We start from the raw sequence: 27,682 nt of genomic DNA, 5'->3' as shown, positions 1-27,682 counted from the left end.
ATATTTTCCAGAGTGGTTGCATCAATTTACATTCTCACCAACAATACACAAGGGTTCCCTTTTCTCCACAGCCTCACCAATATTTGTTATTTTAATCTTATTATTTTTCTTAAAGTACGCTTCATGCCCAGCATAGAGCCCAACACAGGGCTTGAACTCATAACCCTGAGATCAAGACCAAAGCTGAGATTAAGAGACCCTTAACTGCAGAGCCACCCAGGTGTTGCTATTTCTTGTCTTTTTTAATTTTAGGCCTTCTGACAGGTGTGAGGTGCTATCTCATTGTGGTTGTGATTTGTATTTCCCTGGTGATGAATGATGTTGAGCATCTTTTCATGTGCCTCTTGGTGATCTGTCATTGGAGAAATGTCTATTCAAATCCTCTGTGCATATTTTATTCAGACTGGTGTTTTTGGTTATTGAGTTATAGGAGTTCTTTATATATTTTGGATATTAACCCCTTGTAGAATACAGCATTTGCAAATACCTTCTCCCATCCAGTAGGCTGCCTTTCCCTTCTGTGATGATTTCCTTCACTGTGCAAACCTTTTTAGTTTGATGTGATCCCAATAGTTGATTTTTGCTTCTGTTGCCTTCAATAGTTACCTTTAAAAGATAAGAGCCTCTTGCAAATAACTACCATGCCATCAGCAAACCTGAAAAAACATCATCCTTAATATCACCAAACATTTCCAACGTTCACATTTATCTGGTTGCACCCCCGACACACACACACACACACCACCACTAGTTGGTATAAGTCCTGTTCTGAGTTTGAGCCAAGGATTCCACGTTGCATCTGGTTGAAAGGGCTCCACAGTCTCTTTCATCCGTAGGGCCCCTTCCCACTTTTTCTTTTCCTCCTTGTTTATTTGTAGAAGAAGCTGGGCTGTGTGTCCTGGAGCGCTCCTCACAGTCTGGATTTTGCTAATTTCCTCCCCATGGCCCTCTCGCCAGCCCCTGGATTTCCTGTAAACTACGGTAGTTAGATTTAGACAACTGGCCTGATTTATTTTGTTTTCTAAAAGGACCATTTAATTCTTTCAGTGAATCTTTATGGAGCCCCTGGTGTGTGCCCGGCCCTAAACCCTCGCTGGGGACCGCGGCCGACAGCGTGCTGTCCTCCCCTCGGGCGCCCACCTGGGGTGGGCTCGATCCCCCAGACCTGCTGCCCCCCAGCCCCGGTGCCCAGCAGGTGCCCAGCAGGTGCCCAGCAGGTGCCCAGCAGGTGCTTTGCCGGGCGTGTCTGTTGTTGATGGGGCCCGAGGGCCGTCTGGGCTCCGGGTGACGCCGCGTCCATCCGCAGGCCCGAGCCGCGGCGTCGGCAGAGTGGGGCGCCGTCACCCGCCCGTGCTGCGCATGGTTCTGGAGGCGCTGCAGGCGGGCGAGCAGCGCCGGGGCACCTCGGTGGCCGCCATCAAGGTTTACATCCTGCAGAAGTACCCGACGGTGGATGTCATCCGGCTCAAGTACCTGCTGAAGCAGGCCCTGGCCACTGGCATGCACCGCGGCCTCCTTGTCAGGCCCACCAACTCCAAGGCCAAGGGGGCCACCGGCAGCTTCAAAGTGAGCCTGCTTGGGCTGGACAGTGGGGCTGGGGGAGGCCAGGGCGGGAGAGACTGGGCCCCAGAGTGGGAACCTCCCTCCCGACTCCTCCCCGGGCCCTGGGTGCTGGCCCCTGCCCAGAGGCTTTTCTTTCCCCACCTTCTCTCCCTGTCTTCCTTGTGTCTTCTTGGAGATGCCCTCTCCTCCAGGGAGCTTAGCGGTGTGCCTCGCCTGAGACCCTGCAGGGGCCAGTTCCCCGGCTGTGCCCACTTTCATCCCTGTCACGTGTGTTCAGTGACCAGGGACTGTGTCCAGTGTGCTCACTTCTGGGTCCCGAGTGCCCACAGCAGCTCCCTGGAACTCTTCACAACGGACAAGGCACACCCAACCAGGAGGTCTAGAAGGTCACAGTTGGGTTTGCACCTCGTGCCCTCTGGCTCCAAACCCCGGGTCTCCAAACCAGGGCTGGCACCTCCCAGAGCCACAACATCCTCCCCTTTCCAAGGGGAGGGTCCCGGAAGGGAGGCATTCAGGGCCACCTAGAGCTGAGGGCAGATTGGGCACAAAATTGAACCCCAGCATTGTGACTGCCAGCTGCCATCAGGGAAATCTCAGGGACCCAGGGTCTGTCTTGGCATTGCTGGGCCCTGGCACGTGGCAGTTGCTCTGACAGTAACCGTAGAACACTGTGGAACTTTCTCAACTGCCATGTTCCAGTCCCCATGGTAACCAGGTGGCTGAGGACAGCTCTGTCCTCGTAGAACTCCCAGGCAGGGGCCAGAGCTGGACACAGCTATGGCAAGGCCAGATGCACAGGGTGGGGTCAAGGAGAGTTGAGGAGGTAGACACTGGGGGTGCTCATGGCTGGGTTAGGCTCTAGGGCCTGAGAGCCAGCCAGGAAAGAGGGCTGAAGGGAGGGGAGACAGGGAAGGAGCCTGAAGTGTCATAGAGCTACGAGTGTGTGTGTGTGTGTGTGTGTGTGTGTGTGTGTGCGCGCGCACGTGTGCACACACGTGCACACATGTGTGCTAGGAGCAGGGGTGGTTTCTGGTCTTGATGGTAATAGGAAGCCATGAGATTTTGGGGGTAGAGGGAGCAACATCATTAGAGGTGGGCTCTAGCAGGACAGAGACCACTTGTTTGCGAGGGGCTCTCGAATTGCCCTGCCTCTCACCCACTCCCTGATGGCCCTATTGTAAAGATGGGAAGACTGAGGCCAGTGGGAGAAGAGAACACTTGGCCGAGTTGCAAAGGCAGTTGTGAACTCTGAGCTATCTGACTTGGAAGGTCCACCAGAGAGGCAAAAGGGAGATGTAGGGAGTTATGGAGGTGTGAGCCATGAGGTGGGGGCAGGGCCTAGGTGGGAGAAGGAGGGGGCGTCAGAGCCACAATGAATGGGAAGAGGTATGGGGTGAGAGGTCAAAAGAGATTCAGAGATGAGCATCTCAGAGGACTGGGGTCAGGACTCAGTGTGTGCTGTGCAGTTTATTCCCAGGAGCCTGGCTTTGAGACTTCTAGACACAGGGCTAGAGTGGGGCGGAGGAGGTGTGCCTGTACATAAGAGAACCTAGGGTGTGTCTAGGAGACTCAGGTTCCCCCCCACTCTGCTCCTATTTAGGAGCAACACCCCTCCCTTGAAGAGCAATACAAGGACAGAATGTGTCTTTGGCATCAGGCATTTAGGAAGTGGTCATGCATCTGCCCCTCCGACTTTACCTCCTCTTTTGGACAAAGCCTTCCTCTCTGAGCCTTGTGTAGGGTGTAGGGTCCCGGGGTATGAGACACTGAGAACTTCTCTTCCACCAGTTGGTTCCCAAGCATAAAAGGAAAGTTCAACCCAGGAAGACCTCCACCATGACTGCCCCCAGGAAACCCGGTGAGGGCAAGGAGAAGGTCCCCAAGAAGCCAAAGGAGGCAAAGAAGGACCCTCCCAATCCAGACAAGGTGAAAAGGGGACCCAGGAAGCCAGGAGAGGCGAGGACTGCTCCTCCCAAACCAGGTACAGCCAAGGAGAAGGCTCCCAAGAAAGGCAGCCAGACCAAAAACCAAGAGGCAAGAGTGAGTGAGGCCAGGAAGGTCTCCCAACAGCCAGACAAGGCCACGCAGGCCCTTCCCAGGGCCACGGGGCCCAGTGGGAAGTCAAAGGTCAAAGGCAGGAGGAATAGCCAAGGTAGGTGTGTGAGTGGGGTGAGAGGAGCGCTGGGGACAGGGGTTTGCGGCAGCCACTGCATATGAGGTGGGAGGGTGGGAGGGGCCTGCTCTCCAGTGGAGGTTCCTTATCTAGCAAGTGTGCCTGAATGCTTGGCTTGACCTGGAGAGTAGGGGAACTCATGGTAGATGTGGGAGGGTAGGTTTAGGGAAGGGGGAGCCTAGAGAGAGAAGGAGCCTGACTCATCTGAGAGAAGTCAGGGGAAGCTTCCTGGAGGAGGTGTCCCAGGGAGGACAACAGCCTGTGCAAAGCTTTGCCCAGAGGCATGCACAGAAATGCAAATAGTTCTGTGTGCAGTGTGGGAAATAGGGGAGCCTGTGAAGGGCAGCTGGGAGCCTGGAATGTATCTGGAGGACAATGAGGAGCCATGGAAGGTCTTCGAACAGGAAACAGCCTAGGGTACAGGGTATATTTTAAAATGTATCACAGCTGCTATGTGGAAGGCAGGCAGAAGACTAGAGACTAATAAACCGAGTTAGGGGTCTTTGGTGCAGGTGAACACAGAGCCTGCCTGGTGTCTTGCTCAGTTTGAGAGATGGTCTTCCTCGGTCCAGTTAATCCCCCAACCATCCCATGAGAGAGATGCTGTTGCCCGCAGCTAATGCAGATCAGGGCACCCAGGCTAAGAGGGGCTGACCGACTTGCCCCAGGCTGCAGAGCCCATAAGCGTCAGAGTGAGGAGCCCCGGTCCTCCCTTCCCGGAGGCCAGCGGCTCCTCCTGAAAGGGCTCCTTCCCACATGCTCTCCCCGCCCTCTGACAGGTGGTGAGACCCACAGGAAAACAAAAGCTGGGAGTCGGAATTCAAAATCCACCATCCCCAAGGTGGGTGTCTGTGTGACTCCCCTGGTCTGGGTCTCCCCGCTGAGCAGGCATGAGCTCGGGTGTCGCACACCCGGCCCCTGGAAGGTTCCATGGAGAAGGGGGTAATTTGCTTTTGTACAAAGCACAGTTCACCTCTGTCTGGCCCTCCGATGCTCTGAGGATCATCACCCTCATTTAACACGTAAGAGATGGGGTCTCTTGTCCAAAGTCCCCCAGACTTCCACCCTCTTGGAGCCCACTGGGATTTCAGCCCTTTTCTTGTGAGCTCCATGCTATGTGCCCAATCCTGCCCCACTCTGTCTTCTTGTTCCTGGTTTGCTTTCTTATAGGGCACGAATGGTGCTGCTTCTCCAGCCAAGAAGGAAAACCGTGTCCCTAAAGAAGTCATTGCCCATGCGGCCAAGGAGGGACCTAAAGCCAAGGCTGCTGCTCCTCCGAATGGTGGCAGGTCTAAGATGCTGCCTGAACACCTGGCCAGGAAGACAGAGGCCCCCAGGGGCCCTAGGAGGACTGGCATGCCCACCAAGTCCTCCTCATCCAAACTGGCCAGTAGGAAGGCAGAGACTGAGAGCTAGAGCTGGGGTGGAGACACTGAGGTTCTGCCTGAGTTTTTATTCCCCAACAAACTGTCACTCTATTTATTTCATTGTAAACTATTTATCAATAAAGACTTTTTTTTCCCCTCACAAATCGGTGTGGGTGGAGGCTGAGATCCAAGGATTTTTACCGTCTGTGGTTTGGGCCCAGATAGGAACTCCTACCCTGGGTGAGACAGGTTGTACAACATAAAGGGCTGGTGCAGGGGTGGGAGGGGTGTTAAACCCAGCCTGAGATCTGGGACTGCTTCCTGGAGGAGGCGGCTTTTGGTCTTAAAGGATGAGCAGGAGATGGATGAGGCAGAGGACCCAGCATGTGAGGTGGGGCTGGACAATGTGGTGGAAGGAGGGGGTTTGTGGCTCTGAGAGGAGCATGGGGTAGGGAGAAGAGTGAGTGATGGTGTGGTCAAGGGAAGGTAGACAGTTGGGGGGCAGGGAGGGTTACAGGCATGGAAGAGAGCCTAACGTGGTGTGTGTTTTGAAAGAGCCCTCTGGCTACAGAGAGGACTGTTCAACAATAGTTACTGACTGAGGCCCTGCTGTAAGCAACAGAAGGAGGAGAATGTGCAAAGGCCCTGTGGTGGGAACATGCTTGACAGGTTCAAAGTGCCTCAGGGAAGGCCCAAGTGGCTAAAGTCCAATGAGGGGGGGGACAGTAATGGGAGATGAAGTGCAGGGTGCTTTAAAAACCTCTGTGATCCTCTTCCCATGGAGAGGTGGAGTCTAGGTCCCTGTCCCTTAAATCTGGGCTCTGTGATTGCTTGAACAGTAGAATACAGAGGAAAGGACATTAAGACAGTTTCTGGGCCCAGACCTTGGGAGACTAGCAGCTTCTACTCCCTGTGTGTACTATTTATTTTTGTTTCTGCTTTGACACTTGCTCTTAGAACTCTACCACCATGCTGTGGGAAAGCCCAAGCAGCTGGTGGAAGGGAACAGAGGCACCCTGATTTGCAGCCCCAGCCAGAGGAGTGGGCCACCTCTGAATCCCAACTTCTAGCTGCAGTTGAGCTGCCTCAGCTGACACATGTGGAACTGGGACAGGCCTTCCCTGCCGAATCCTGTCCTAATTGCAGATGCACAGCAACATCCAGTAGTGCCCCCATATCCATGGTTTCACTGTACGCGGTTTCACGCTGAGGTCAAGCGTGCTCTGGAAGCTGGTGATCCTCTTTCTGATGCGTCATCAGAAAAGTTGATAACAGTCTGATGTTATGTCACAATGTCTGTGTCCTTCCCCTCACTGCATCTCCTCACTTAGACCTTTTATCCTCTCCCATCACAGAAGGAGTATAGTACAGTAAGTTGTTTTGAGAGGGAGAGAGAGAGACCACAGTCACAGAATTCTTATTAGAGCAATTATAACAATCTACTATATATTAGTACTACCTGTCGACCTCTTACTGCGCTTAATTCATAAATTAAACTTTGTTGTGGGTATGTGTGTCTATGAAAAGATAGAGCATCCATAGGGTTCACACTGTTTGCAGTTTTGGGCATCCACTGGGCGTCTTGGAATGTATCCCCAGTGGAGAGGGCAGGGCGACTACTGTAAATGAATGCTGTTGTTTTAAATGACTGAGGAGGGCAGCCCTGGTGGCGCAGGTTTAGCGCCGCCTGCAGCCCGGGGTGTGATCCTGGAGACCCGGGATCGAGTCCCACATCAGGCTTGTTGCGTGGAGCCTGCTTCTCCCTCGGCCTGTGTCTCTGCCTCTCTCTCTCTCTCTCTCTCTCTCTCTCTGTCTCTATGAATAAATAAATAAATAATCTTAAAAAAAAAAAGTGACTGAGGAGGGGCAGCCCAGGTAGCTCAGGGGCTCATGGTTCAGCACCGCCTTTGGCCCAGGGCCCGATCCTGGAGACCCAGGATCTAGTCCCACATCAGGCTTCCCACAGGGAGGCTGCTTCTCCCTCTGCCTGTGTCTCTGCCTCTCTCTCTCTGTGTGTGTGTCTCTCATGAATAAATAAAATCTTTAAATAAATAAACGACTGAGGATTGGGGTGGTTTGTTACGCAGCAGTAGCTAGAGCAGGACAAGGACTGTGGGGTAGGTAGGCCGTGGCTAGATCAGGAAGGGCCTTGGGAGCCAGGGGAAGAACTCTGGGTTTCACTGTAGTTGCCAGCAGGAGCCATCAGAGGACAGTGAGCAGCAGGGTGACCGCAGGGGACACGGGCTTCGGTGGCGGTCCTCATGAGGAGAGCTGGCTGTGGAGGGAGGGCTGAAGAAGTGGTGGGTTCTGGGTAGAAGTTTAAGCAGGGGGGATGGGATCTGCTGAAGTGTTGGATTGAGAAAGAGGTCGAGGATGAGTCTATAGTTTGGGGCATGCACAGCATGGTGACTCCATGGTGACGGTTTCCTGGGGTGAGGGCTCCACTCGGGCAGGAGGTTGCTGAGAGGGTGTCCAGTCGGGGGGTGACAGCTGAGCCAGGGAGGGGCAGAGAAGGTAGGAATGAACTAGACGCGTGGGGTGGGGGCTGGTAGACTGGACTCGGGAAAGCGGGCAGACGGGGCACAGCAGGAAGCGGCCACGGGCCAGCCTGCGGCACCAGGCCCCGCCTGCAACCCGGCCCTCGCTTTCCAGTTCCCGCGTGAGGCCTGCTCTAGCGCTGCCAGCGTGCGGGGCACCTGTGGTGTGGCTGCGAGCGGAGGGCGGGAGCCGGGCCTGCCTTCTCCACGGGGCTGATGTGCCTCTGCTCCCTTCATGGTCTGGAGCGGGTGTGGGGGCCACCGGCCGGGCTCCGGGGCGGCATCGCTGGGCCTCGTGCCTCCACGAGCTCGGGCCGGGCTAGTACTCCTGGCCTGGCAGGGCCCGGACAGCACCCAGGACAGGGACACGCAGCCGAGCCTCCCTGGTCCCCACTCAAGGACCCTGTGCCGAGGGTCTCCACTTCCCCTGGCCCTCAGGCAGCGGGGCATCCTGCAAGGCAAGTCTTCAGGGCCCCAGGTCAGACCTGTGGGCGGCTCACAGAAGTTGCCCACCTTCTGTGCAGAGAAACAACCCCCAAAACTAGAGATTTTCCCTCCACTGCCAACGTGTCTCTAAACTGCAAGAAGGAGCTGCATGTTAATCAGGCATTAAAACAAGCTGCAGAATCTTTAATGCCACGGGAAGGATGTCATTGACATACTGTTGCACGGGGGAAAAGGCAGGTTACAAAATGGTGTGTACACCCTGGCCCCGGATTCTACTCAGCCTCCGGCCCAGGTGGGCACACGATCGGGACCGGCATTCTCTGGGACATGAACCATGGGTGGATTAGGGTAGCTTTTATTTCCTGACATTTCTGCAGGAAGCATGTATTCATTCTAAAATCACACCACTCAAAAAAAAAAAATCCCTATCAAATGTGTCAATAACTTAAATTAGAAAATCTGCTTAATAAAAGGGAATCAGTGCTCAAAATAGAAAATTTGGAAAGATAAAGAATCTGTCTCCACCCAGAAGCCCCTACAGGAGAAGGCTATTTTTAAAGCTAAAAATTGTTTATTTTTCTTTTCTCACTTCTCTGTTCTCATTAATTCTAGAACTGGTATTTGCGGGATTCTGTTTAAATGGTATGAATTTAAAAAAATAAATACATGGTATGAATTTTTCTTAGTTCTTATTCTTGATAAATGGGTGCTGAGTTTTCTCCACATTGTGACAGAAACATAATTGAGTTGCTTCTGATTTGTGGCCGGTCCTCTAATGAAGCCCCCCTCTTCCTGGGGGACAGCAATGAACCTCACCCCCAGCTTAGGCCCAGAGCCAGCTGGGTGGGCTGGGGGCTGGGGGGTGCGGGGTTCTGTGGTAGTGCTGACCTTACTTGGGTAAGGTTGACCATCATGAGGAATGGATTGCCCCACTGGGACCAGTCCAAGGTTACACTGGCCTTGGGGAAACTGCATATTTCCTAATGTGAAAAAAGTGAGGTTTTCAAGATTGATGAGGAATTCAGGGGGGTGTACATAAACATTAGTTCTCTCTAGGACTGTCACCTTGACCTCTCCACACATTTGGGAGCCACTGTGGAGACTGCCTGGAGGAAGCACAAAACAGAGGAATGAGGGGCCCACGCAACCTGGTTTGTGTTCCCACTTTGCTGTTCCCTGGCTATGTGACCTGTGGGGATTCTTCTATGGTGCTGACAGTCCATTTCTTTATCTGTAAAATGGGCATAATATTCTGTTCCTCACAGGCCTGTTATAAAGGTACTAGGAGTGGGGTCTGCCCAGGGGTAGGTGGCCCGTGGGAGCTTTGATGGCTTCCTGGAGGTCCCATGGGGGCCCTCGAAGCCCAGGAAGTTCAGCTGAGGGCCAGGCCCATGGCAAGCACACACTGTCCCACTGAACCTTGCCACTGCCTGCCCAGGGCGGGCTCAGGTATCTGCCCAACCCTCCCTCAGGAGCATGGCCGAGGCAGGGCTCTACACCCACCTGGTCCTCTCCTTTCTCCTATAAGCACACATTTCCCTTCCAGGCCATCTCGGGATAAAGGCTGGAGCCCACAGCAAGTTTTCCCATCAGGCTTTTATTATAAAGAAGGTTCCAGAGCTTCTCAGCCACCCCTCCAGCCCAGCCCCCGCAGGCTCGGAGCCAGTCCCAGTGCTGGCTGGGTCTGCTGCAGGGGGAGCCCGGTCAGCAGTGGAGGGTCGCTTCTGACAGGAACAGAATGGGTGACTTTTTTCAGGGCCTTGAGTCGGGGCGGGGGATTGTCTCTGCCTGTCTCCTGGAACAGTCCTTTCCAGTGTTGTGTTGGGAGCCCCTTGGGACCCCTCCCCGGGTCCTCTGCACAAGCGGCAGCTATTCACAGTTGGCGCGTGATAAGTTTTTTTTTTTTTTTTTTTAATATATAAAAGCTTTAAAAAAAAAAGTGGTGCTATCTTTAGAAACACTTCCAGCAAGATCAAGTAGCCCAGCTACAGCCTTGGTGCGACTCAGCCCTCTCCCTCCCTCCAGCCTGGCAGCACTCAGCACCTGTCCCCTCGTCCTCCGCCCACCCCAGCTTGTGGGGAAGCCCACGGAGCCTGCCCACGGGCCGTGGGCACTGCCCACTCCACCAGCAGCCGCTCGAGCAACGAACACCTGACGCTGCTTGAAACCGTGAGTCGCCAGGGTTCTCTCGGGGTGAGAAGACGGAGATGACGTTCTGGTGGTTGAAGCAGAAACCAATGGAGGGCTGGTTCCAGGAGGCCTCCCCTCCGCCACATTGATGAGGTAGTGTTTCTGGCTGCGGCCTCTGGGCTGGGGGCTCCTCTGTTTGAGGGCGTTGGGCCATGGGGGGCAGGGCTCTTGGCAGCAGCAGTGGTGGCAGAGCTGGGGGGGCCTCCATCCAGGCTGTGCTTGGGGGGTGGCGGGAGCCTTACCAGGGGGCTGGCTTGGCTTTCAAGTCCCCAACCCAGAGATCAGATCTGGGGGCAGGTGGGAGGGGATGGAGGTGCCCATGGGGGCCAGGGCTGGGGGGCTCCCATGCCTGGGTCAGAGAAGCTCCTCCATTCCCCAGCCCCTCTCCTGAAGCCCATCCTGCTCAGTCATTTCCCAGCCGGAGTCAGAGGCGAGGCACGGCACAGAGTGGCACAGAGTGAAGCTGAGGGCAGTGTCCCTCCCCAGCACGTCTCCCCCAGGCTCAGGCCTCGCTGTAGCACTCGTAGATGTTATCTTCCATCAGGGCTACCACCTGCTCGAACTTGTGCTGCAGCTGGGTCCTCCGAGCAGTGGGGTTTGCCTCCAGGGCAGTCATGATCTGAGGGGGGAGCAAGGGGCAGCTGGGTCACAGCCTGAGGCCCCCACTGTAGAAGGTGGGGACCACCACGCTGCCTGGATTTCTGCTGCTGCCAACTGGCCCCCGACAGCGCAAATGTCCTGGGGTGCGGACACCTGAGCATGAACTTCTCCTGGGGTTTTCCTGAGCAGAGGAGGAGGAGGGCAGGGCTGAAAAGGGGGGGGGCACCTCACATCAGGGGTACCCACCTGTGTGCGATACCTCTTGGCGTATTTATAAATCTCAGCCATGGCCACGTTGGTGTTGAACTCGTTCTGGTATTTCTACGGAGAGGAAGGAGGGAGTGGGAGGGGTGGTTAACCTACCCTGCAAGGCCAAGGCCAGCCCCAGCCCCAGCCCAGGGGGTTACACACAAACCCTCAGCTGCCCACAGCCCGCCCCTGGAAGTCCGGTCCCAGCCCCACGCCCACAAGGCCCCTCTGGAGCCGGCCGCACCCGGGACTCCTCTGCCAGGTGCGCGTTCATCTCCTGCTCGCTAAGCGGAGTCATGTCGTGGATCTGCTTGTAGTAGCGCTGCACGATCTTGCGGTACTCGGGAATCTCCTTGGCGTAGAGGAGCTTGTTGGTTGGCGAATCCTGGGCAGAGGGGAGTAGTGGGGATAAGCCGGCGGATGGAGACCAGACGGACTCCTCTGTTTCTGGACAAGCCATGTCCCTACTGCCACACAAACGGCCCCATCACTGCCGTGTGCTGCCCTTCGGCACGGAGCCCCTGCCCTATGTTCTATAGGACTGTAGGGGGATGACCTGAAGGGGGACCTGCTTCCTTTAGGGGGGAAGTACACGGGCTCTGTGCCAGCTCTTAGTTGCACACAGGCTGTTTCATCTACATCCTTGCTTAGGGTTATGCGTCTTGGTGGCTAAGATTGCCGGAAACTTGATTGCTGGCTCAGTGGAATATTTCCCACTGTATGTTTCCAACACCCAAAAGCAAAACGTGCCAAGTGCGCTCCCAGTTCTTTGTCACAGGCATCCTGCCTGCGGAGGCTGGATGTGAGAAGTGATGGCATTCTTTCTCGCGCAGCCCCTGGAAGTCACAGGCTGAAGGCAGGGCGGCGTACCCGCCATCCTCCAGTGCCAGGTCTAATGACACCATCTCATTAAGGTTCACAGCGGCCAGCACTCTTTCATGCCTCCCTGCTCTCGGCCAGGTAGTTCCCGATGCCTGGAATGCTGTTCTCTCTCCTCTCCCTGCTCCAAAGCCAGGGGTCTCAGGGAGGCCCCTCCTGTGTGCAGCTCAGAGGTCACCTGTTCCCCTCTACCCACTCCTCACTCGGTGCCCACGTGGAAGGCCCTCGGCCATCAGGACTGCTGCTCGGAGCCTGGCTGAGTCTCTCATGATGTTGTACCTGACCACGCAGGTTTCCCCCGGGCCTGGCTCTAGGGCCTAAACATGGCAGGGGGTGTGGTGCACACCCGAGACGGGTGCAGACTTTCTGACCACAAGGGCCAGTTTCTGGGCATTTGCCCCAGTTGGAAGGTCCCTGTTCATTCCCTGCCCCCCAAACCCGAGCTCCTTGGTTCCCCTCCCAGAAAGACTCGAGGTGCACGCCCCCTGCCTTGGCCCCCTCTTCCCACCCGGCCGTGGGCAGCCCACCCCGGAGCGGCAGACCTTGCCCAGCTGCAGGTCGGAGATGGAGCAGGCGTCAATGAAAGCCTGAGCGATGACAGAGAGGCAGGCGTCGATGTGGTCCGTCTTGTCGATGTCGAAGACAAACTGGGGGTTTTTCAGGATGTTCACCCAGAACCGGAGAGGAAGGCTGTGGGATGGGGGTGATGGAGGCGCTGTGTGAGGGTGCGGCCGCAAAGGAGGGGGTTGCTGGGTGAGGGGGGTCAAAGAGGAAGGCAGCCAGGCGCCAAGGGCAGGCCGGCTTTACCCCTCAAGGCCAGAGAGGTTTCGACCTAAGACAGAACCTCAGTCTGCTCCTCCACAAACAGGGCTGATGACCATCCCAGCCGGCGAGGGTGGCAGAGGGGCCAAGAGGAGGGTTTGCTGCTTGCAGCGGGGCAGGATGCTCCAGGCAGGCGTTGCAGGGCCAGACTACCTTCAGGCCTTCCCCCAACCCCACACAGCCTTCTGTTCTCACGAGGGAGCCTCCAGCCTGGTCCTGGTTCTCATTAGAGGAACCCACCCCCTCAGCCCCGCCCTGCCGGGCAGCACACGGCTCCTCCTTACAGCCCTTGCACGGCAGCAGGAAGTCCACCATTAGCGGGGCCACTGAGAAGCCAGAAAGGGCTGCGGGAGGGCGGGGTCTGGATTTTTGGCCTTGGCCTCAGGAGGCCAGAAAGGGTTGGCAATACCCCCAACCCAGGGCCACCCAGTGACTCAGCAGCCCAGAGTGCATGGACACCCCACTCCCCCACCCAGCCAGAGCTCTGAGAAGCCCCTGCAACTGCACAGAAACGTCTAGGCTGTCACTTTTCCTGAGGTTCAGGCTGAAGTTTTCAACAAGTTGTGGGGGCCTGTGACCCCAAAAGCTAAGAAAGACATGCCTCAAAGGAAAGCTATGAACTGGGTAGGGGTGGGTTTGAGCCTGGCTCTGCCACTGCCAAGGGCCGCTTGATCTCGAGCAGGGCCTTCTCTGTGAGCCTCACTGTTCTCATCTGTAAAATGGAGCTGACGGTGCCCGTCCTAGAGGAGTTGAGGAGAGAAGTGATGGTAAGGGCCAAACTTCCACCCTGCTCGCTTTTAGTTAATTCTTACAAGTAAGGTGGATTACTTTGATTATCCTGGTTTTACCGCTGGAAAGACTAAAGCACAGAGAGGTGAAGTCACTTACCCAAGGTCACATGGGTAGGAGGGGGCCAAACAGGGCCGGAACCCTGGCAGCTGGGCTGAGAGACCAGGCTCCAAACTCCTGCACTAGGGCTGCCCACACTGAAGCAAGGAGGCTACACCTCCCTCCCTGCCGGCCCACTGCCCACACGCCATCGGCCCACCAACCTGTTGGTCTTCCAGATGTGCAGAGTATCAGGATCTGAGATCCCCCTCTTCTCCGCCTGCTCCTCCAGGAAGTCAAAGAAGTACTTGACGGCCAGTGGGGGTTTGTCTTCACGGATACTGAGAATAGCCTTGAACAGGTCATCCAGAAACTTCTGCAGCGTGCCCTGCAGAAGAGTCGGGTGGCTGCTATCAGCCCAGCACCACCTGGGGAGGGTGAGTGGGCACCTTTGGTAGCTCCAGGGAGCCTGAAGTGCTTGGGTTGGTGTGTGGGAAAGCCATGTACCATCGGGCTGGTCACCTAACCTCTCTGGGCCGTGATTTTCTCATCTGTGAAATCCTCCTCCCTGGGGAGGGTATTAGAAGGACTTATCCAGATACTGGGGCACAGGGTGGGGAATTGGTAGGGCCGGGTGATGACTGCCACCTGAGCCATTGGGACCTCAGCGACAGCACTGACCCCTCTGGACCTCTGCTGCCCTGTCACAGTGGCTAATACAGAAGCCATCCGTCAGGTACCTTTCTTGGCTGAGAGAAAACCCCTCAGGAGCAACACAAAGCCCTGAGCCTCTCTCAGGGGTGCTCATCCAGAGTCACAGGAGAAGAACTCTCGCCCTACACCCAGGCATGTGTGGACAGCTGGCCCACTGATGGGGCGAAGTGGCCAGGCCCACCTTGGTGGACAGCAGGCGAGTCAGGTAGATCTCTGGTAGCACCTTCTTGCGGTGGCTCTGCCGGTGGGACTTCTTGGGCTCTGCTAACTCGTCTGTGGGCAACACCTGGGAGGCCAGAGCGCTGGTCAGTCTGGCGCCCAGCACCATCCTTGGCCGTCCTGTGGGAGGTCCTGTCCCGCAACCCGCAGGTACCTGGTGCTTGGCGGGGCACAAGGGACCCATCCCTGCTCCCCAACCCCCGGCCTTTCCCCAGCCTGGCAGTACTCTCCCCAGAGGCCCAGGGTGGCAGGAAGCCAAGTCCATACCCAGTGAGGGTGGGCACCCCCAGGGCCAGAGGCCGGGCACTTACCAGATGGAAATACTTCTCTGTGTCCAAGTCTTTCACTGTGAGAGGGAAAACACAATAAATAAACAAGAGAGAGGAGGGGGTGGAGAGAGAGAAAAACAGGAATGGAGACAGAAATGAAAGAGAGAGAGAGAGAGAGATCCAAAGCAATACTGGAAGAAAGTGAGCGTGAGAGATAGAGACAGAGACAGAGGTAAGAGAGATCCAGAGAGACACACAGAGAACAAGCCCGAGACAAAAAGGCACACAAATGAGACGCACACAAGGAGAAAGGAGAAACAGTCAACAGACAGACATGGTGGAGACCCCACAGGGGCACAGCGTGGCTGCCCTCACCCCTCCACTGCCCAGACCAGAGCTCCTGCCAGCCCAGACCTCAGAAGCTGCAGGAAGACACCCGAGATCCTGCTGCTGACCTTAGCAGGGGACCCTGAGACCAAAGGAGCCTTGGACCCCATGCCTGGCAGCTGGAAAGCTAGGTCTGCGAGCCTGAGGGTATGGATGGGGGTGGAATTGAGGCAGGGACACAGCCCAAAACCCAGATGGGCATGCCGCCTCCCCCTCCAGCCTGGCTGCTGCCCAGACCTCTTGAAACCACATCCCGCCCTCTTGGGGCCTCTCTCTGGCTGCCCGCAGGATCCCAGCGTGAGGAGGCCTGGCGGCCCAAACAGGACTGGGGCAGAGGGGGCCTGGCCCAGTCCTCGCTCCGCCCAAGGAGGCCACAGCCCGGCCCAGCCCTGCCTCTTGGCTTCCCTACTAGGGCTGCTAGGAAGGGGCCGAAGCCTGGCCTGACCCCCTCCCCACATCCACCGGTGCTACCTCGGCCCAGTGTGTTGTCCTTCTTGTCTGTGAGACTCATGGCCAGGGAGGCACCTTCAGGGATCTGACAGGAGGGGAGAGGCTGAGGTCAGAGGTCAGAGGTCAGGGAGGGCAGAGGTGGGAGTGGGGTGGGCTGGGGATCCTACCTTGTAGTGGGCCAGCGTGTTGAGCTTCTTGCGGCCGTCCTCGACTACTGAGGTGTCATCCAGATCCCGGAGGATATAGCTTTGCGTGCTTGAGGCAAACCACTCTGGGGGCAGAGAACAGGGTTCAGGGGCGGGGAGCTGGCTGGAGGAGGCAGCACCAGCCCAGGCCGCACAGGGAGAGGCGTCTGGCTCCCTCTGTGGAATCTAGGGCAAGCCATGGCTCTCTCTGAGCCTTATTTTTTAAAATGCAAAGGAGGAAAGAGATTCAGAGGAGAGAGTACATGGGCACAGAGCAGGAGGTCTGCCCATGTCTCCAACCTTGAGGCTGTTACTTTACTATCGCTGATGAAATAAGAAAAGGTAGCATGTGTGAAAGGGATCACAGACCTTCCATGACTCCCACTGTCCTGAGGTACTGACTGCCCTTCCAGGTTCTAGGTGACTGAATACCTGCCCCACCTCATCTCACAGCCTATCCCGGCCCCTGCGTGCCAGACCCAGGGAGCTCCCTGCTATGAATAGACAGTCACTGAACCCATCTATCCTCACAATCTGGTGCCTGGAATGGGGCCTACAATCAAAGAATGAATGGCAGATTTTGGCCCAACCGAAACTCCTATGCATCCTTCAAAACCCACTCCAACTTCACCTCCTCGAGCAAGCTTTCCCTGAATACTTTTTGCTGTTATCTGCAGCTGGCTCACACTGCAGTACCCATCTCCCCACCAGAACAGGAGCTCCTTGGTGATGGGCACCTTGTCTGATCGTCTCTGTGTCCCCAGGGCCACAATTAATGTACATTAACTGAGTGAAAGGCACATGCAACCAAAGCAGGCGACAGTTCCCACTGGAGTAGCCCAATGCCGAGGCCCTGCCCACCGAGGTCAACGTCCTCCGCACGTGGCCACTGAGAGTAGGGCACATTCTTGCAGAAGGCTTCCAGAATCTTCTCTTTCACCTGTGTCAGCGTGTCTGTGTCCATGGCCCGCACACTCAGCGAGTCCATGCCACAGCCCTGGAAGGACACATTCAGGTTCTGCAAGAGAGGAGGAGACAGTCAGCAAGTCCCTCCCATCATTACCCTGGGCCTAGGCGGTGGGGTCATGATTCAGGTCAGGGCGTTCCTGGTCAGCCTGGGAGACGGCTCCCACCCTGCTGCCAAGCTGCCCTGACCCAGCCCGGCTCACCCGGGGCTTGGCCTCGATGTTCTCCCGCAGCAGCCACTCCTCGTTGAGCGTGTAGCGGGCCTTGCCCGTGATGGCGTCAATGGAACCCTTGTTGATCTGCTGCTTGATGGCGCACAGAAGCAGGAAGAACGGCTCCCCCACTGTTTCCTGGGGGGGCACAGGGCTGTGAGGGGCTGAGGCCCAGCCTGCCTGGCCCAGCCCCCACCCGCCTCCATATCCAGCCCCCAAGCCTTTGGCCATGCCGTGGCCCCATCCGGAACACTTCACCAGCCCCTTCCACCAACACTTCCATGGCTGCCTGGGTTGTTACCCCTTTTGGATCCTGGTGCCATCCTCCTGTCTCCCCCTGCCTCCTGTCCCCCACTCCTGGTGTCTCCATAGACTCTGAGGTGGAAAATGCTTGGCTGTGGGCAGGTACATGCATTTGGTCATCCCAGCAACTCTTTCCAGTATGGGATGTCATCCTCACTGCTGAGGCTCAGAGAGGACAATCAACCTGCCCAGGGTCACTGAGTGGGGAAGTAGCAGGGCTAGACTTGAACCCTGGATGAGCCGGCTGCCAAGCCCATGACTCTGCTAAGCTGCCCAGGGTGAGTTTAGAATACAGAATGTCTCAAATCACAGGCTGGGGAGCGTAAAGCATCTTGGGCCAGGTGGGCCTCATACCCCTGCCCTCCTATGAGCCCTCAGACCTGAGCTTAGGGTCACCCCCTCCAGGAAGCCACCTTGAACCCTCCACCCAGGCCCAAGGCCTCAGCAGTTGAGCTCCACTGCGTGGCATTTATTGCTCTGTATGTTAATTGCTATTTCCACATCTGTCTCCTCTAAGCCTGGGGGAATCTTAAGGGCTGAGACTGGGCCTCGTTTATCGTCTGAACCCAGAGCCATGGTCCAAAGGCACACAGGGGAGGGTTTGATGACTAAGAAAACCATCTGGAACAAACTTCTTGACACAGCCTCTGTTCTGCCCTGAGCTTGCTCTGAGCCCTTACGGGAAGCCAGGCCTTCTCTGAGCTGTGTCTTGGACCCCACAGGCCTGTCCCTGCTCCCTGAGCCCCTTCCCTCATCTGCATGAAGGGTATGATGACTCCTCCTGACAGAGCTGGCATGAGGGTGAAACAGAGTCAGATACGTGATGCTTGTCATGAGGAAGGCCTGGGAGGTGGCAGGCCCTACTGTGTTACCCGCAGACAGCTGTACATGCAGATGGACATCCAGTTGGTGAGCATCTTCTCAACCACAGACTCCGTACGCCGCAGCATGAGCTTCGGGTTCTTGGCGGCCGAGGCGTCGATGAGGTCCACCAGCAGCTCCTTCATGATGCCCGTGTAGTACTCGAGCTTGCCGTGGAGCGCGATGGTCAGCAGGGAGGCCAGGCTGCACCTGTGGGTGGGTGCGTGGCCTCAGCAGCAGCTGTACCTCAGGGCCCTGGGATGTGAGGAGCATGTGTATCGGGGCTCCACTGCTGCCTTGTGGACCTGGTGACCCCAGGTATGCCTGTGTGGCTGGTGCCTGGCAGATGGGTGAGAGTGCAGCTCAAACCCACCTGGACAAAGGGCCAACTTCTTGAACATTCCAGCAACCACCATGTCCCTGAGCCCATAGCTTGGGCATCCAGGCCCAGGAATGGAAAGCACGTGGGGGCCTGGTGCTGGGTGGATGCCTACTGCCTGGCAGGCAAGGTGATTTGCAAACTGCCCAGCCTTGGGTCTGGCCAGGCCAAGCCAGGACAGGCTGTGTGGCCCCTGTCCCTCTCCCAGAGCCTCGCAGCCTGACCTGTCACGCACTGCAAAGTCTTTCTGCTGCTCCAGCGCATGCACAAAGACAATGAGGAAGTGCTTGTTGTTGAGCAACGAGGAAAACAGGCTGATCCCCTCTTCCATGTTGGGCCGGCAGCTCTCCGGGATCTGTGGAAGTAATCGGTGCAGTGCACAGGGGTCTGGTACCTCTGCCTGGCCTGGAAGGCAGGACTTATAATGCCCTGAATGGTTCTTCGAATGCCTCCTGGGATGGGAATCTCACCACCTTTCATGGCAGATGTCTCTTAACTCCCAACTGGGAATCATGGCTCAGTTGAGTTGAAAAGTGGGCCTCGAAAAAGGTTAAGGGTGTCTGGAGGTAACCCAGAGTCCCTGTGTGTAGGACCCTCTTGCTTGCCATTCTGGAGGCAGCAGGTAGAATGGAATGTCCAGAAAGACCCAATCCTCTCGTCTCCCTGCCTCTCTTGGGGTCAGCACTTATAACACCCTGAATGGCCACTTGAGTGCCTCTTGGGATGGAGGACTTACTGTCTTCCAATAACTGATCCCTCTCAACTTCCCGTGATTAGGATCAATGGGCCAGATGAGGGATGGGGTGGCTCTGAGCCCTGTGTGTACATGCACACACGTGCACAGGATACTCACCTTCCACTCTCCCAGCAGTGGGTGGGTCTCCTGCACCGGGCAGCTGCCCTGGGAGTTGAGGGTCTGGGAGGGCAGTACATAACGTTCTTCATAGAGGGAGGAACACTGTAGGGGTAGACCACCCCCCGGCATCTCAGCAGGGCTGCGGTCTCCCCTGACTGGCATGCAAGGGCCGCTCAACAAGTGCAAAGGGATACCTTGTAAAGGAAGAAGAGGCAGGAGACCATGCCCAGGGGCCTTAAGGGCCCAGAGAAGCAAGGAGGGGTGGCCCAAGGGGCTTGGGGTGGGGGAGGAAAGGAAGGAGCAGGACCTCCCAATACAAGGTGTGGCAATGCAAGAGCACACAAGGCTTATGAGGAAGCAGAAGCAGCTCAGTGTGGAATGGGAGAGAGAGCAGAGAGGCCAGCAGGGACCACGGTATGGCCTTGCTTGGGCTGCTGCATGGTGAATAGTGTGGACAGGGCAAAAGGCAGGGCACTGGCTGCCAGCAGGAATGCTCTGGCCAGGCCAGGGAAGATGGGGCCAGGGGAGTAGCCCCTGGAACACAAAGATGGATGGGAGGCTTGAGGTAGAGTCCAATGGGTAGGAGGAGGGGATGTAGAAGCCTGTCTGGGAAGGGACCCAGGGCTGAGAGAGGCTGGCGGAGCACTGGGCGCCTAGGAAAGCCTGGGCCACCTCTGCTCGCCACCTCAGTAAGGAAAGAGGCAGGCCCTACACCCCGGGAGAAGACTGGGGCCAGCAGCCGGCTTCTGTATGGACAGCTAGACATCAAATGAACAGAGAAAAGTGAGGGGAGAAACTAGGCGCCTTCCCTCCGCAGGCGAGGGCAGGTGGCCAAGGCTGCCGTGGGAGCGCATGGAGGTTAGGCACTGCTCCAGGGGCCCATGTGGGGCCCTCTAAGGCAGCAGGGCCCAGAAGGAGGTCAAGGAGCCCCTGAGGTGGCTGGCAAGGTGCAGGCTGACCTTAGGGAAGAAGGTGCGTGTCACAAAGTGCTTATACTCCAGGAAGGGGATGCCCTGGCTGCGGTTCAGCTCCTTGGTCAGATCAGTCATGTCTGTCTGCAGCTCGGCAAAGCCTGGGGGGTTGGCAGGGAGCTGTGAGGACATCTCGAACCCATTCCCCAGATGGCAGAGCCAAGGTCCACAGCCCCGCGTGGTCCCCAACCCGCTACCTTTACGGATTTCCTCTCGGATCTGAGATTCCATCTCCTCCATCTGCAGCAGAGTCTTCTGCCAGTAGCGCTCGGCACGGCGGCTCTTAGTACAGAAGACAAACAGGGCTGCAGGCAGTAGAGAGGCAGGTCAGGCCTGAACAGCCCCTTGGAAAACATCTGTTGGCACGTGGCAGTGCACAGGGGCCGGGGCTGGAGGGAGAGGTCCTACTAGCTTCCTCTCCAGCTCCCCTGGGCAGGGTGTGGGGAGGTGGATGGGTGCCCTTCACCTGCAGCCCTCCCCTCCCTGGTGCGCTAAAAACTCCTACAGGGTAAAGGGTCGGGGAACACCCAGGAAAACAATTCTGATATCCTATTCTCCTAAAAAGAAGTGTGTGTGTGTTTTAAAATAGTGGTAAGCATTATAAAATAAATATAGTGGGCCAAACACCTTATAAAGCAAGGATAAAGGATAAGACAAAAGTAGTAAAATTAATTAAAATATGATAATTAGTTAAGAGATACATAAAATAAACATGTAAACTGTGTCATCAAAAAATATAAGATGGGGTGGAGGGTGTCTGGATCTTCATTTAAGCGTCCAGTTCTTGGTTCAGCTCAGGTCATGATCTCAGGGTCATGAGATTAAGACCTGTGTCAGGCTCCACATGTATTGTGGAGTCTGCTTGAGATTCTCTCTCCCTCTCTTGCTCTCTCTCTCTCTCTCTCTCTCTCTCTAAAATAAGTAAATAAATTTATACACACACACACACACATATATAATGGAGCGGAATAAAAATATGAAGCTCTGGAATGTATTCAAAATTAACTTACTATCAACTTAAAAGAGACTGTTATATATATAAGGTATTATATGTGAACCTTACAGTAACCACAAAGAAAAAACATAAAATACACAAAAGAAAAGAAACAAAAAAAAAGAAAGAAAGAAAGAAAGAAATCTAAACATACCACTAATGAAAACTATCAACACATAAGGGAAGAGAGAAAGAGAAGAAAGAAACAGAAAGTACAAAAACAGTCAGAAAACAACTAATAAAATGGCAGTTAAGTACACACCTATCAATAATTACTTTAAATATAACTAGACTGAATTCTCCAGTCAAAAGACATAGAGTGGATAAGTGGATTAAAAAAAAAAAAAAAAAAAGGACCCATCTATATGCTGCCTACAAGCGACTCACTTCACATCTAAGGTCACACACAGACTGGAAGTGAGGGGATGGAAAAGCATGTTTCATACAAATGAAAATGCAAAGAAAGCTGGGATAGCAATCCTTACATCAGATAAAATAGACTTTAAAACAAAGACTGTAATAGACAAAGAAGGACACTACATAATGATAAAGGGGTCAATCTAACAAGAGAATATAACATTTGTAAAGATGCACTGAACAGAGGAGTACCTAAACATACAAGGCAAATATTAACAGGCCTGAAGGGAGAAATAGACAGCAACATAGTAATAGTAGGGGACTTTAACACCCTACTTGTATCAATGGATAGATCACCCAGACAGAAAATCAAGAAAACATCATCCTTAAATGACACATTGGACCAGATGAACTTAACAGATACAGACAGAACATTACATCCCCAAACAGCAAAATACATATTCTTTTCAAGTACACAGGGGACATTCTCCAGCTTAGTTCATGTATTAGGCCACAAAACAAGTATCAATAAATTTAAGAACACTGGAATAATATCAAACATCTTTTCTGACTACAACAGCATGAAACTAGAAATTAATTCCAAGAAGAAAATGGGAAAAGACACAAACACATAGAGGCTAAACAACATGCTACTGAAACTAATGGGTAAATGAAGATATCAAAGAGCAAATAAACACAAATATAGAGACAAATGAAAATGAAAAAAAAATAACAGTCTGAAATCTTGGGACACAGAATAAAACACTCTAAGAGAGAATTTTATGGTGATACAGGCCTACAAGAAAAGTTTCAAATGATCTAACTTTAAAGGAACTAGAAAAAAGAAGAACAAAACTCAAAGTTAGTAGAAGGAAAGAAATAAAGATCAGAGCGGAAATAAATGAAATAAACTAAAAAAACAAAACAAAACAAAACAAAACAAAACAAAAAACAGTAGAAAAGATCAGTGAAGCCAAGAGCTGGTTCTCTGAAAAGAAACAAAGTCGAGGGATCCCTGGGTGGCGCAGCGGTTTAGCACCTGCCTTTGGCCCAGGGCGTGATCCTGGAGACCCGGGATCGAATTCCACGTCGGGCTCCCGGTGCATGGAGCCTGCTTCTCCCTCTGCCTATGTCTCTGCCTCTCTCTCTCTCTGTGTGTGTGACTATCATAAATCAATAAAAATTAAAAAAAAAAAAAAAACCAAAGTCGTGGGGTAGCCCCGGTGGCGCAGCGGTTTAGCGCCGCCTGCAGCCCAGGGCGTGATCCTGAAGACCTGGGATCAAATCCCACGTCAGGCTCTCTGCATGGTGCCTGCTTCTCCCTCTGCCTGTGTCTCTGTCTCTGTCTCTCTCTCTGTGTGTCTCTATGAATGAATAAGTTTAAAAAAAAATCTTAAAAAAAAAAGAAACTAAGTCGACAAACCTTTAGTCAGACTCATTAAGGAAAAAAAGAGAGGACTGAATTGAATCAGAAATGAAAATGGAGAAATTGTAACTGATACCACAGAAATACAAAAGATAAGAGAATACTATATAGTTATACACCAACAAGTTGGAGAATCTGGAAAAAATGGTCAAATTCCTAGAAATATACAATCTTTTAATCATGAAATAGAAAATCTAATTAGACTGACTACTAGTCATGAAATTAGGTCAGTAATCAAAAAACTCCTCCCAAAACAAAAGTCCAGGTCCAAATGGCTTTACAGGTGAATTCTACCAAACATTTAAAGAAGAGTTAATACTTATCCTCTTGATATAATTCCAAACAGTTGAAGAGGAAAGAACACTTCCAAACTCATTTTATGAAATCAGCATTATCCTCATACTAAAACCAGAAAGAGGCATTACAAAAAAAGAGAACTACAGCCCAACATCACTGAACAAAGGTGCAAAAATCTGCAACAAAATATTACCAAACCGAATTCAACAAGACATTAGAAGATCATACACCATGACCAAGTAGGAGTCATCGCAGGGACACAAGGATGGTTTAACACCCATAAGTCACACAACGTGATACACCACATCAACATAAAAATGAAGGATAGAAATCATTTGATCATCTCAATAGATGCAGAAAAAGAATTTGACAAAATTCAACATCTTATGATAAATATTCTCAATAAAGTGAGTACAGAGAGACATACTATAAAGTGATATAGGACATATAGGATGGAGACAAAGTTAATATCAAACTTAACAGTGAAAAGCTGAAAGTGTTTCCTCTAAGATCAGGAAGGATGCCCATTCTCACCAATCTTACTCAACGTAGCATTTAGAAGTCCTAGCCACAGCAATTAGGCAAGAAAAAGAAGTAAAAGGCATCCAAATTGGAAAGGAAGAAGTAAAACTGTCACTATTTGCAGATGATATATGTAGAAAACTTTAAAGACTCCACCAAAAAACCCCACAAAACAACAACTATTACAACTACTAAACATACAGGATACTAATTAGTATGCTATTATTGTCTTTCTATACACTAATAAAGAACTATTCAGAAAGAGAAATGGGAAAATAGTACCATTTACAATTGAATCAAAAAGAATAAAATACTTAGGAATAAATTTTATCAAGGAGGTAAAAAAATGTTTACTCTGAAAACTAGAAATTATTGATGAGAAACACTTGGGATGACACAAAAGAAATGGGATATACCATGCTCATACATTGGAAGAATTACTGTTAAAATGCCCTCACTACCCAAAGCAATATACAGACTCAGTGCAATCCCTATCAAAATACCAGTGGTATTTTTCACAGAATTAGAATAAACAATCCTAAAATGTAAACAGCCAAAGAAATTTTGAGAAAGAATAAAACAGGAGGTGCCATGCTCCCAGGTTTCAAGCTATATAGCCAAAGCTAAGGTAATCGAAACAGTATAGTACCACACAAAACAGGCACGTAGACCAAGGTACTAGAATAGAGTCCACAAATAAACTCATACTTACATGGTCAATTAATCTTCAACAAAGGAAGCAAGAATATACACTGGGTTAAAGACAGTTTCTTCAATAAATGGTATTGGGAAATCTGGACAGCCATATGCAAAAGAATGAAATTGGATCATTTTCTTACACCATATACAAAAATAGAGTCCAAATGAGTTAAAGACTTAAATTTGAGGTTTGAAACCATAAAGCTGCTAGAAGAAAACATAGGCAGTAAGCTCTTGGACATCAGTCTTAGCAATATTTTTTTGGATCTGTCTCCTCAGGCAAGGGCAACAGGAGCAAAAATAAACAAATGTAACTACATCAAACTAAAAAGCTTTTGAACAGCAAAGGAAACCATCCACAAAACAAAAAAGCAACCTATTAAATGGAAGACAATACTTGCAATGTATCTGATAAAGGTTGATATTCACAATATATAAAGACTCCTACAACTGAAAAGCAAAAAAAAAAAAAAAAAAAAAAACAAAAAAAAACAAGCCATCTGATTAACAAATGGGCAGAGGACCTAAATAGACTTTTTTTTTTTTTTTGCAAAGAAGACATGCAGATGGCCAACAGACACATGAAAAGATGCTCATCATCACTCATCAAAAATACAAATCACAACCACAATGGGATAGCACTTCACACCTGTCAGAAGGGCTGGTATCAAAATGACAAGATATAACAAGTGTTGGTGAGGCTGTGGAGAAAAGGAAACCCTGGTAAACTGTTGGTAGGCACATAAATGGATGCAGCCACTATGGAAAACAGGAGGCTCCTCAAAGATTAAAAATACAACTGCCCTGGGACCCAGCAATTCTACTTCTGGGTATTTAGCTGAAAAAAATGAAAATACTAATTCAAACAGATACAGGCATCCAGATGTTCATTACAGCATTATTTATAATAGCTAAGACATGGAAGCAAACCCAAGCATCCATGGGAAGATGAATGGATAAAGAAGATGTGGTATATAGAGACAATGAAATATTACTCAGCCCTGAAAAATTAAATCTTGCCATTTGTGACAATATGGATGGACCTAGAGGGTGTCACACTACAAAGTCAGACACCGAAAGACAAATGTTATGTGATTTCACTTAGAATCTAAAAAACAGAGGATCCCTGGGTGGCGCAGCGGTTTGGCGCCTGCCTTTGGCCCGGGGCGCGATCCTGGAGTCCCGGGATCGAGTCCCACGTTGGGCTCCCGGCATGGAGCCTGCTTCTCCCTCCTCCTATGTCTCTGCCTCTCTGTCTCTCTGCCTCTCTCTCTATCATGAATAAATAAATAAATATTTTTTAAAAAAGAATCTAAAAAACAAAACAAAATAAACAAGTAAAACAAAATAGAAATGGATTCATAAATGCAGAGAAAAATCTGGTGGTTCCTAGAGAGGAGGGGTGGGGGGAATTGGGTGAAACAGGTAAGGGTGCTTAAGAGGCATAAACTTCCACTTATAAAAAAAAAATAAGTTTTGGGGGACCTAACATAGGAACTATACAACATAGGGAATATAGTCAATAATGTAATACCTTTGTATGGTGTCAGATGGTAACTGTATAAAAATACTGAATCACGATATTGTGCAGCTGAACCTGATATATTTTATGTCAATTATAATTCAGTAAAAAATAGAGGTAAACAGTGGCTCTCTTTGGGCAAGAAAATTATGAGTGATTTCTGTTCTCTGCTTTTTTTTTATCATTTTTCAGTTCTTTCCACAATGACCAGGTGTTAACTCGTGAAACGAGAAAATTAAAAATAAATATATAAATAAAAGATAAAAAATTATGAAACATTTAAAAGATGTCACAGAGGTATTATAATTCCTTTCTGGGGTGGGGGAAGGGGGACACACACACACACACACACACACACACACACACACACACATTGCCAACCCTTGAACAGCTGGGTTTGAACTGTGTGGTCCATTTGGATGCAGATTTTTAAAAATAAAGTACTGTGAGTGTATTTTTTCTCTCTTATGATTTTCTTAATAAGATTTTCTTTTCTCTAGCTACTTTATTGTAAGAATACAGTATGTAGGGATGCCTGGGTGGCTCAGTGGTTGAGTATCTGCCTTTGGCTTCTTAGGACATGATCCCAGGATTCTGGGATGGAGTCCCACATCGGGCTCCCCGCAGGGAGCCTGCTATTCCCTCTGCCTGTGTCTCTGCCTCTCTCTGTCTCTCTCATGAATAAATAAATAAAATCTTTAAAAAAAGAATGCAGTGGGTAATATATATAACCTACAAAATATGTGTTCTTTATGCTATCAGTAAGGCTTCCAGACAGGAGGCTACCACTAGTTAAGTTTTGGAGGAATCAAAACTTATACATGGATTTTTGACTATGTGCAGGGTTGGGGTCAGTGCCCCAACCCCCACGTTGTTCAAGGATCAACAGTATCGCCTTCATAACCATTATCTAAATAATGGGGTAGCCAACCAAATATGTAGGTTAATCTTCCCTGAACAACCATTGTTTAAGTCCTCTCAGTAGGTCCTTATTGGCTAGAGGACAGAGTCCGGGTTCCTTTGCCAGGCACCCAGGGCCCGCAGCTAGGACACAGCACGTCCCCCAGCCTCTATCCCCTTCTACCCCCGTGTGAGCCGCAGCGGGGCCACACTTGTCAGTGAGCAACCCACCATTAGGCCTTTGTTCAAGCTGCGTCCCTGGCCCATCATGCTTTTCCTCCTATCTGCCAATCTTCAGAGGGGCTGGGACATGAGGTGGGCAGATCCGCCCTCCAAGGTGTCATGAGAAAAAGGTCCTTACCGACCACAGAGAGCAGCAGCAGGACACTGCAGATGACGATGGACACAATGATTGCGGTCTCACTGCCCCCCAGCTGTAGCGTGGCGATGGTCTGATTGAAGTTGCCTACCTGGATCTGTGTGGAGGTGGGGGGAAGGGAGCTGTAGCTTCCCTGGACCTGTGCCTTGGCTCCTCTGC

The 27,682-nt window shown here is 52.1% G+C and overlaps 2 protein-coding genes across 2 annotated transcripts in view; one reads left to right on the top strand and one right to left on the bottom strand.

Annotated features, from left to right (window-relative positions):
• Window positions 1-941: 941 nt before the first annotated feature.
• Window positions 942-5,267, top strand: H1-8 (H1.8 linker histone). The gene is made up of 5 exons (XM_038565258.1): window positions 942-981; window positions 1,196-1,566; window positions 3,352-3,715; window positions 4,516-4,577; window positions 4,907-5,267. Exons 1-5 carry the CDS (start codon window positions 942-944, stop codon window positions 5,150-5,152), a joined length of 1,083 nt encoding a protein of 360 aa, XP_038421186.1. The 3' UTR covers window positions 5,153-5,267.
• Window positions 5,268-9,665: 4,398 nt separating this feature from the next.
• PLXND1 (plexin D1) overlaps window positions 9,666-27,682 on the bottom strand; it is a 55,602-nt gene continuing 37,585 nt past the window's right edge. The window contains 17 exon segments of the mRNA XM_038565591.1: window positions 9,666-10,896; window positions 11,124-11,198; window positions 11,371-11,511; window positions 12,548-12,695; window positions 13,880-14,043; window positions 14,551-14,655; window positions 14,900-14,934; window positions 15,716-15,779; window positions 15,862-15,965; window positions 16,741-16,897; window positions 17,049-17,195; window positions 18,233-18,431; window positions 18,825-18,955; window positions 19,454-19,558; window positions 20,416-20,528; window positions 20,625-20,732; window positions 27,506-27,620. Coding sequence (XP_038421519.1) covers window positions 10,780-10,896; window positions 11,124-11,198; window positions 11,371-11,511; window positions 12,548-12,695; window positions 13,880-14,043; window positions 14,551-14,655; window positions 14,900-14,934; window positions 15,716-15,779; window positions 15,862-15,965; window positions 16,741-16,897; window positions 17,049-17,195; window positions 18,233-18,431; window positions 18,825-18,955; window positions 19,454-19,558; window positions 20,416-20,528; window positions 20,625-20,732; window positions 27,506-27,620 — 2,028 coding nt within the window. The 3' untranslated portion in view covers window positions 9,666-10,779.

This window comes from Canis lupus, chromosome 20 (genome assembly GCF_011100685.1).
Source record: "Canis lupus familiaris isolate Mischka breed German Shepherd chromosome 20, alternate assembly UU_Cfam_GSD_1.0, whole genome shotgun sequence".
NCBI lineage: Eukaryota > Metazoa > Chordata > Mammalia > Carnivora > Canidae > Canis > Canis lupus.
Note: the sequence above shows the minus strand (reverse complement) of the source record. Positions and strands in the feature narration are given on the sequence as shown.